This window comes from Triticum aestivum, chromosome 1B (assembly GCF_018294505.1).
Source record: "Triticum aestivum cultivar Chinese Spring chromosome 1B, IWGSC CS RefSeq v2.1, whole genome shotgun sequence".
Taxonomy (NCBI): Eukaryota; Viridiplantae; Streptophyta; class Magnoliopsida; order Poales; family Poaceae; genus Triticum; species Triticum aestivum.
The window spans coordinates 397537802-397548200 of NC_057795.1; the positions used below are offsets into that span (position 1 = coordinate 397537802).

Here is a 10399-nt window from a genome sequence, read left to right on the forward strand (position 1 = left end):
TAGAAAGCTTTACACCAGGGAATAATAGAAACCAAGAATGTGTCACCGTCCTGGAGAGCGTCGCCGACGTGCGGTTTCGGGCCCATTTTTTCGCTGCGATTATTGTGAGGCACTCTTTCAAATTGTCTAGAGATCGACGGGGCCACTCGATCTTTGGGGCAACCTGGTCCGCAGCCGTCCGTTTCAGGAACTGTTGTACCCATCTCCTCCAGAATAATATCTGATTTCTGACCTTGTATGTTTGTATGCTTGTATGGTCATAAGATGCCATAGGATGGATCAATTATAGTAGTTTGATTGATACGGTTTCCTCACAAAAACTGTGTTAAATAACCTTTCCTACTTCAAAAATACGCTAAGGTTTTGTCTTTCACCGACTCCCCCCTCCCCATCCCACCCCCACATTATGCTCTCCTCACTCACACCTGTTCTATATTTCGTTTTAGAGGCCACTTTCTTTTCTCAAACCGTCTTTGGTAATACGTTTTGAATAAAAGCCCAAATATATTTTGTAAGCCATTCAATACACATCAATCAACGTATATAGTTCATTTTTCAGGTACGAATCATGGTAATTTACCTGCCTATTTTAACTGTAGCAATATACAAATCTTGGTCACTAAATGCGAATCAACAACTTTTGTTTTGGTAACAAATTTTATTGCTTGTAGCAGCACACCTGCATATCTAATCAAGGTACAATTATGAAGACTTTAAAGTAAAAAAAAAGACGGAACTAGATCTAGAACCACTATGAAGAGAACCAACCAGAGTTTGAGGTGGCTAATTCGTAGTCCACTGGTGATCAAACTCCAAGGCTGACACTGTGTGTTTTATTAAGACGAACTATAATCATTTGACAAACTATATGGCATTCTTATTGATACGGAGATGCATATGTTAATTTTCTCAAGTTTGAAACCCCTAGTATTTGTTCTTCATTAGATTGCACATTCGAAAAACATATAGTCGATGCCATTGTTGCTTTGTCATCAAAGTATACTTGGACGTGTTTCATGCCATTGCACTGAAAATGGCTCGAATCTTGATTCAGTTTTCACTGACAAAATTGATTCCAAGGAGTTGTCTGTTTCAGCTTTTGATTTCTCCTACAAGAATCTGTTTCCTAAAGCTGAAACAAACAAGGCCTAAGTAGTATGAATTGAAATTTCATTTCAAGCCTAGGTTCCATGATACATACATAATCCTTTGGCGACATCAGATATTCATATGCTCCGTTGGCACATATGCCCACATAATGTTGTAATACCATCTCGTAATGTGGCCAACAGCATACACATCGAACATCTAATGCAGGGATGTGAGTCTATCGTGGGCCGGTCGATCGTGATGCTTTGTCCCACGAAAACCAACTTGCTTGGCCGTATGCGTCCATGCACACACTACGCATGACACGGTTGGCGTCCTCCCCCGGCGATGGTGGTGGATGTCACGTCTATTCGTCTGCCGCCGCAAACCTCTCTTGTCCCTCTTCCACCACTCCCATCGTGATCAAAAATCACTCCACGTCTCCGAAGTAGATCTAACTGTAAAATGTAGAAGTAATCGTAAATGAAAGACGCGAGAGGCGAGGCGGTCTAACCGGATCAATGTCTGCTTTTCGGCTGTCGACCGGATCCGCTACACCGAAACAAACTCGGGTTTGTTCATAACACATGCTGAAAACTAATTACCAAAAAGAACACATGCTGAAAACATTGCCAGATCTTTGTTCATGAACCTCTTCTCAGGCTTGGAACCCATGTAAAAAGCTCCCGGGAATCTCCTTGTTCACCTTGAAACCTACTACTACAACGTTCTTGCTACAAAAGATATTGTACAACCACTGGAACCCCCATCATGCAAAGCGAGACACGATTCAAAACACAGAACATGGGAGTCTGAAATTCCGTATAGTAGCCTGTTGCAAGCTGGTACACTACTACACCCCCTTGGAATCTAGCAGGGCCATCAGTTTTGGAGTGAGCATGTGACAGCGCACCACGGATCCTCCCTAAACAAATCAATTAATAGCACAAGTACAAAATGGCTGGTTGTCCTACACGAGACGAGCGAGAGAGAGAAGGTTGGATCCGGGCTCGCCCACCCCATTCAATAATTCCCATATGCGGCCCTGCCCCTCCACCAGGCCCACCTGTCAGCAGACGCTCCACGCGCGCGCCCACCCGCATCGCCAGCTGACGCGTGGCCCCGTCCGTACCCGGACCCCACGAGGCAGCGTCTTGGCGGCCTTTTCCGCCGCGGCGCTCGGAGGAATATCGTAGAGAAATCGGAGGCTGCCTCACAGGCCACCAGATGATAGTAGTCGACAGAGTCCCCACCCCACACTCACGCACACTCCTCATCTCGCCCGGGGCGAAATCGACGCCACAGCTGGAGGGAAAAAGCTTCCGGGGCTGGCAGGGATTCCGCCTCTTATACGCCTGCCCGCCTCGCCAGATTCCTCACAGCTTCCCTGCGAGGTCCCGTGCCCGAGCGGAGATCCTCAACTCCGGAGGCCGTCGTCGGGTAAGCTCTGCCCCTGCTTGTTTTGTGTGTGCGTGGAGTAGAGGCGACCGTGGCCGGCTGCTTCTGTCGAATCTGATTTGTTCTTGGGGTGTTGGTGTCGTCGTTGTTGTTTGTCATATCTCACGAGCTTTGCCGTGCTGACGAGTGCTGTTGTTGGTGGTGATTGTGCTGTGCAGGGGTAAGATTCGGCGGCCATGTCGGGCGCCGTGCTGGTCGCCATAGCGGCGTCCATCGGGAACCTGCTGCAGGGGTGGGATAATGCGACCATTGCAGGTAATTCGTTCGTTCGTGCTTCCGGAAAAACAGATGCTCTTTCGACGCCGTTGGGATACTCTTTATGCTGTTGCGCGTCCCAGGGGCCCGTGTTGTTTGGTAGAGGCAGCAATTATTGGGAATCTTGCCGGCTCCGATCATGACGGATTTGGTGGAGCTGCATGTAGTACTAGTAGTGGTAGTAAAAACAAATATTCTTTCTTGTTCTACATACAATCTTTAAAAACCGATCAAGCCGCTGAAACGAAATCCAAGCAAGATTTCCGAGTTCTCTGAACGGATCCGTCTCATGCGTGATCTGCGCATCTGAACCATGACAATTCAGTCTGTGTCGACATGTTCAGAACTCTGAACCGATGCAGATGCTTTGACTTCACGCTGACCATGTTGACTTGCTGCTGTGATCTCTCCAGGCGCCGTCCTGTACATAAAGAAGGAGTTCAGCTTGGAGACCCAGCCCTTGATCGAGGGCCTCATCGTGGCCATGTCGCTCATCGGGGCGACGGTTATCACCACGTTCTCGGGGGCGGTGGCTGACGCTGTTGGCAGGCGGCCCCTGCTCATCGCCTCGTCTGTCCTCTACTTTGTCAGTGGCCTGGTGATGCTCTGGGCGCCCAACGTCTATGTGTTGCTCTTGGCCAGGCTCATCGACGGGTTCGGTATCGGTTTGGCTGTCACCCTTGTCCCTCTTTACATTTCGGAGACCGCCCCGACTGACATTAGAGGGCTGCTGAACACGCTGCCGCAATTCAGTGGGTCAGGAGGGATGTTCCTTTCTTACTGCATGGTGTTCACCATGTCGCTCATGCCGCAGCCTGACTGGAGAATCATGCTTGGGGTTTTGTCGATACCGTCGCTTATGTACTTTGCATTGACTGTCTTCTATTTGCCCGAGTCGCCGAGATGGCTTGTGAGCAAAGGAAGAATGGCCGAGGCCAAGCGAGTGTTGCAGGGACTGCGGGGAAGGGAAGATGTCTCAGGTTTGTCTATCTTCTCTAAATACTTACTAGTCTGACAGGCATAAAATCTCCGATGATCTTACCCATGTGGGATTAACTGTGCAGGAGAAATGGCCCTTCTTGTTGAAGGATTGGGTGTTGGGAAAGACACACATTTTGAGGAATACATAATTGGACCTGATGATGAGCTTGCTGATGACGGGCTGGCTCCAGATGAAGAGAAGTTGAAGCTGTACGGAGCTGAAGAAGGGGTATCTTGGATCGCCCGTCCTGTTAGGGGCGGCGGCCAAAGTGCACTTGGAAGCGCCTTGGGTCTCATGTCTCGTCATGGGAGTATGGTTAGTCAGGGTAAATCTCTCGTGGACCCACTTGTCACTCTCTTCGGAAGTGTCCATGAGAAGATGCCTGAGGTAATGGGGAGCATGCGCAGCACATTGTTTCCTAACTTTGGCAGCATGTTTAGCGTGGCAGAACAGCAGCAGGCTAAAGCTGACTGGGATGCTGAGAGTCATAGGGATGATGAAGATTATGCATCGGATCATGGTGCTGATGACATTGAGGATAGCCTCAATAGCCCGCTTATTTCTCGTCAAGCGACAAGCGTGGAGGGTAAGGAGATTGCTGCACCTCATGGAAGCATAATGGGTGGTGTGGGAAGAAGTAGCAGCATGCAGGGAGGGGAGGCAGTAAGCAGCATGGGCATTGGTGGGGGGTGGCAGTTAGCTTGGAAGTGGACTGAGAGAGAAGGTGCAGATGGGCAAAAGGAAGGCGGCTTCCAGCGTATTTACTTGCATGAGGAGGGCGTGTCAGGTGATCGGAGGGGCTCTATATTGTCTATGCCAGGAGGTGATATTCCTCCTGGTGGTGAGTATATCCAGGCAGCCGCTCTAGTGAGCCAACCTGCTCTTTATTCGAAGGACCTGATAGAGCAGCAGCTTGCTGGTCCTGCCATGGTACATCCATCTGAGGCAGTTGCCAAGGGTACAAAATGGGCAGAACTATTTGAACCTGGAGTGAAGCATGCACTGTTCGTTGGCATAGGATTACAGATCCTGCAGCAGGTCAGCCGTTTTTGCCTTTCTGCTGCATATAAATATCAATGTATGCACTGCTAAGTGCTCTTGACAACTAATTTAGCACACACATTTCTTATAGATCTAGTATTTAACAGTCTTTGTTTTTCTCTTCAAACTAAAACTTTATAGTAATAACAACATCATGCTGTTGGGTGCTGCCCATGCCTTCTTGTTGAAGTTTTTACCTTCAGCCTTATTGCGAGAAAAAAAAATGCTTTGCTGCCTATGGTAAGCAACACCGATATCAGGTTGCTGTAGTTCTCTGAAGTAAATAAACTTGATAAGCTGATAATGCTAATCTGGATAACATAATTTTGCTTATCAAACTGTGATATGCTACTATATTCCTTTAGTCCTTCGCACAAGTAAGATCAATTTTGATCTTGTGGTAGAAAGTATAAGAAGGAAGGTGGTGCGGTAGAAACACATAATACATTCTTATTGTTGTGTATGGTTGTAGCGTTCCTAGAATAACAATATTTCAAATTGTGACATACTTCAGTTTCCTCATCCCTATGTTTCCTTTTTTTGTTCTTCCATGCTTCATGTTTAGTACCTAAATACATATATTGCATACCGAATGTTCATGTGCTGATGATCAACTTTTGTTTGTTCAGTTTGCGGGTATCAATGGAGTCCTCTACTACACACCTCAGATACTTGAGCAAGCAGGTGTCGGGGTTCTTCTATCAAACATTGGTCTAAGCTCTTCCTCTGCATCTATTCTTATTAGTGCCTTGACAACCTTGCTGATGCTTCCCAGCATTGGCATCGCCATGAGACTCATGGATATGTCAGGAAGAAGGTTAGACTTCAGATTTTGTATGATATTGTTTACTTGTGATACAATGTGGTATTGCTGAATGTGAATGAAAGAGTAACCATTCTTCCATTTTGTTTCTCATCCAGGTTTCTTCTCCTTTCGACAATCCCTGTCTTGATAGTAGCACTAGCTGTCTTGGTTTTGGTGAATGTTCTGGATGTCGGAACCATGGTGCACGCCGCGCTCTCAACGATCAGCGTCATCGTCTATTTCTGCTTCTTCGTCATGGGGTTTGGGCCTATCCCAAATATTCTCTGCGCGGAGATTTTCCCCACCTCCGTCCGTGGCATCTGCATAGCCATCTGCGCGCTAACCTTCTGGATCGGCGACATCATCGTGACCTACACTCTCCCCGTGATGCTCAACGCCATCGGTCTCGCTGGAGTCTTCGGAATATATGCTGTCGTTTGCATACTGGCCTTTGTATTCGTCTACATGAAGGTCCCTGAGACAAAGGGCATGCCCCTGGAGGTCATCACCGAGTTCTTCTCTGTCGGGGCAAAGCAGGGCAAGGAAGCCACGGACTAGTTGCTCTGATCTGGTGATCCGCGTCGCTGGTGGTAATTTTGTGGTGTCATAACTACTACTACACTGGTTAACCTGCGATGCTTTGGTGAAGAAACTTCAAAGAGAGCAGATACGGAAGACTTTACATCGTGAGGCTGAATCGTGTCGTCGTAGGCCAGCTTTTGGAAGTAGGATATGTACTTAGATCATCTGTTCTTTTCGCTTTGGAACTTTCTATTTGTGTTATTCAGAATTTCTTGCCCATGTAACTAGTGCTGTTATCACAATTTATGTCGTTTATGTTTTTGTCTTGCTCGGTCGATTCAGTTTATCCTCTTTGTTGCCACTAGTTCTCAGTTGCCAGTCACTTCAGCAGTTTAGTTGTGCTATTAGTACTATTTTTGAGGATAAGTAGTGTTTCTGGGTGTATGGGAAATATGCACACAACCATTTTATGTTACTCCTTGGTTTCATAATGTAGTGGATATAGATTTTTGTAGAAGTCAAACCTTATAAACTTTGGCTAAGTTTGTTGGGAAGAACATTTATATGTCGAAAGCTAGAAACATATCATTAGATTCATCACAAGATATACTAGTTCATATTTTATATATTATGTATTGTAGCTATAAATAGTTTTTTCTATAAACTTGGTCAAAGTTTGTAAAATTTGACTTTAAAATATCTGTACGCACTACATTAGCTCTTTAAATATGGGTGAACCTCTTCATTAATATTGATACTCCCTGCACATCCTTCTATCACTTGTTTAATCCAACCTTTTTGTAGAAAATCCCAATTCACCCTGTTTCAAAGTTAAACTTAGCGTGACCCCCTCTTGTTTAGTCCTTCTAAGCTCATGAAACACCTCATGGATAGTGACCATCCCATCTAAAATATATCCGTTTTTCATAAACGCTGGCTACCGAAAGAACAAGCAACGAATTTCACGCTCATCCCGTGCTAAAGCGCATACGTTTTCTTGCTGCTAGGTACTTGTCTGATCAATCACGTTGTTCGTTAGTTCAATTGATTTTTCGTTCGACATCCTAAGCCGCACAAAGGAAGTATTATGCCTGACCTCATACCTAGACTTACACATATCATCTAAAACCGGATCACTGGTCCAGCACACATCGCATGTGCGCGCCCCCGAAGTCGCTGCCGCCATCTTTCATGAACCTATCTTCATGACAGGATCAACACAACGGCCTTGCCAGGCCCACCGTCAACGTCATCGCGACGACAGACAATGGCACTGCTCTGCGCGCGCTAGTTAGCCGCCGAGACCACGTTGCCACAAGCCGTCGAGACTTGCCATCTCCGACTAGAAAGAAACCATGTCGCTCCACCTCAGGACCCCTCCCGTCAGCACTTGCTTCAAAAAACGATGCTCCAAGGATGGAGAACAGCGCCGCACATCGCACAACGCCATCGTCCAATCCGAGAGACCCGGATCTAGGGTTTCCCTAGTGCAGTCCTAGCAGGAAGGCTGAGTTGTAGCAACAATGTCTTTGACAAGGCAACAACGCAAATACGTCGCCCTCCTCAGCTATGACCCAAGTCGGCGTGGTTTTCACCTACAACCGCACCTCCGCGAACCCGCAGCCAGCTAGACCACCATCACGCGGAGCCGCCACCCTGGAGATAATTGCATCTATAGTCCTCGTACTCGCTGGCTACGTCCACTTCAGTCCTGGTACTTGCGTATTGCATCGATACGGTCCCGGTACATGAAAATACGTCGTTAATACGGTCCCTGAGCTTGAAACGCCAGTCCTGGCTCTACACGTGCACGACGTACACCGTACTCCGCTGTATGCCACGTCAGCCAGGGACCCACCAGTCAGCTCGGACCCACCAGTCAGCTCTAGCCCCACCTATTATTTCGCAAATTGCCCCCTGTTCTCGTCTCGATCTCCCCTATTCTCCCCCCACGATAAACAGAGGAGTGCGAGCAGAGAGCAACCCTAGCGGCCATGGTGTGCGGCGGCGGATGATCGGCGTATCGTGCGCCCTCTATTCGTATTGCGTGCGGCGGCTGAAGCAAGTTGGACGCCCGGTGAAAGGAGTCGACGCAGTTTGGCGGCGATGCAGGTCCGGCGACGGCGGCCCGACGGCGAGGCGACTCCGGCGTACGGTACGTCAGTACCCAGTGTTTTTGGGTCGATTTGATGTACAATTGGGGTGAAAAAATGTTTATTTGCTGTGATTAGGCCGTTTTGCCCATGCTAGTTCTATGAATATGTGGACTGTATGCAAATTTGCAGAAATTATTCTAGGGTTTGAGTTATTTATGTTCTTAATGTTTAGTTATCTGAAATAATTGATGTTCTTATTGTTTTTCAGATAGAGAAAGTGGATATTTCACTGTTGAGGTGATCCATGGAGGCTTTTTCTTTGGGAGTGGGCAGAATAGGTGCTATCTGGATGGCCATAAGGTTTGCTTTGATTACTGTCATAAGGACATCACCTATTTCAGCATGTTTGAAGAAATAGTCGAGGAATTGGGTTATGAAATGTCAGGTAGAATAGATATCTATTGGTTGCCCCCTGGTTGTCAGCTAAATGAAGGTGCTGCACGGCTTTTGGCTAATGATACTAATGTGGACTGTATGTATCTAAAGATAAATCTAGGGCACCACTTTCAAATGATATACCTGGATCATTTAGATAGCCACATTTCTGGAGGAGGAGCAGAATGGGATGATGTTGTGGCTAATCCAGCAGCACAAATCCCTCCTATTTTCAGCCCAAGGAAGAAGGAAATGAATGCAACTGAGAACAAAGATCCCTGTGAGAGCAATGTTTCTTGTGGTGTTGTGGATGAAAGTGTTGAAATTGAGAGCACTCAACAGTTCTATGTGAAGTTGAGACCAAGGGGAAGAAAAACAGAAGAGGAGGAAGAACAATATGCAGACTCAGATTCCTCAGACAGTGATTATGTACATGAGATTGTGGATAGTGACTATGACTTGGAGGATGGAGATGATGATCTGTTACAGGAGGAGTTGCAACCAATGCATGACAAAAAAGGGAAGAAGGTGGTTGAGGATTGCAACTCAGAAGATGAGGAATTAAATGCTCCAGATTCAGATGAGGATGAGATGAAATTCAATTTCAAGTCTTTCACAGCAGCAGACATGCAAGAACCTAAGTTCCATGCAGGGCAGTTGTTCTCTTCTGTGGAGCTGTTGAGGAAAGCTGTGAGAGAGTATAGTTGCAAAGAGAGAGTTAACATCACATTTCCAAAGAATGACAAAATCAGGCTTGCTGCAAAGTGTGAGAAGGGTTGCCCCTGGTATATGTATGCATCTTGGGATAATAGAACAAATTCTGTCATGGTGAAAACATTTAATGGGGAACATACTTGTGAGAAAAAGTGGCAAGTTACAGCCTTTACAGCTAGGTACATTGCTCACAAATATGTGGACAAAATCAGGGCATGTGAGAAATTATCATTGAAGGCTTTTGCAGCTTTTGTGCAAGATGATTGGAACATGACAATTAAAAGGGGCAAGCTGGGGAGAGCTAGGAAGATTGCATATGATATCATATATGGAGATGAGATTGCACAATACAACTTGCTATGGGACTATGCAAATGAGTTGAGGAGATCAAACCCTGGAAGTACTTTCCTTCTTGGACTGTCAGAAGAGGGACAATTTCAAAAGTGCTACTTCTCTTTTGATGCATGCAAGAGGGGGTTCTTATGTGCTTGTAGGCCAATCATTTTCCTAGATGGTTGCCACTTAAAGACACAGTATGGAGGTGTTCTGTTAAGTGCAGTAGGAATGGACCCCAATGATTGCATTATTCCTATTGCACATGCAGTGCTGCAGAGTGAGGACACCAAAGCTTGGAGGTGGTTTCTAACTGCATTGAAGCAAGATTTAGGAATTGTGAACACTGAGTTATGGACAATCATGTCAGACAAGCAAAAAGTATGTCTTTAATTCTGTCAAATACTTATTGTGTGCTATATTTCTGTCAAATAATTCTGTGCTATGCTTCTGTCAAATAAAGAGTTATGTTTATGTCAAATAATTCTGTGATATGTTTCATGCAGGGTTTAATAAAGGCAGTTAAAGAGTTGTTTCCTTTATCACCTCACAGATTTTGTGTGAGGCATTTGTGGCAGAATTTCAACAAGAACTTCAAAGGAGAAGCTTTGAAAAATCAACTATGGAAGTGTGCTAGGAGTACTACAGAGGGTAGATTTAGGGAAAATA

At 46.0% G+C, this 10399-nt stretch overlaps 1 protein-coding gene across 1 annotated transcript; it reads left to right on the plus strand.

The window, feature by feature from the left end:
• The first annotated feature begins 2286 nt into the window (after nucleotides 1–2286).
• On the plus strand, nucleotides 2287–6473 carry LOC123127192 (monosaccharide-sensing protein 2). Its single transcript, XM_044546774.1, has 6 exons — nucleotides 2287–2529; nucleotides 2706–2802; nucleotides 3216–3782; nucleotides 3867–4822; nucleotides 5455–5642; nucleotides 5747–6473. Exons 2-6 carry the CDS (start codon nucleotides 2724–2726, stop codon nucleotides 6186–6188), a joined length of 2232 nt encoding a protein of 743 aa, XP_044402709.1. The 5' UTR covers nucleotides 2287–2529; nucleotides 2706–2723; the 3' UTR covers nucleotides 6189–6473.
• Nucleotides 6474–10399: the final 3926 nt, after the last annotated feature.

Coding starts and splice junctions, on each gene's coding strand:
- LOC123127192 (XM_044546774.1), top strand. CDS start 2,724: ATGTCGGGCGCCGTGCTGGTCGCCATAGCGGCGTCCATCGGGAACCTG. Junction 3,783..3,866: donor GGGAAGGGAAGATGTCTCAG/GTTTGTCTATCT, acceptor TTAACTGTGCAG/GAGAAATGGCCCTTCTTGTT. Junction 5,643..5,746: donor ATGGATATGTCAGGAAGAAG/GTTAGACTTCAG, acceptor TTTCTCATCCAG/GTTTCTTCTCCTTTCGACAA.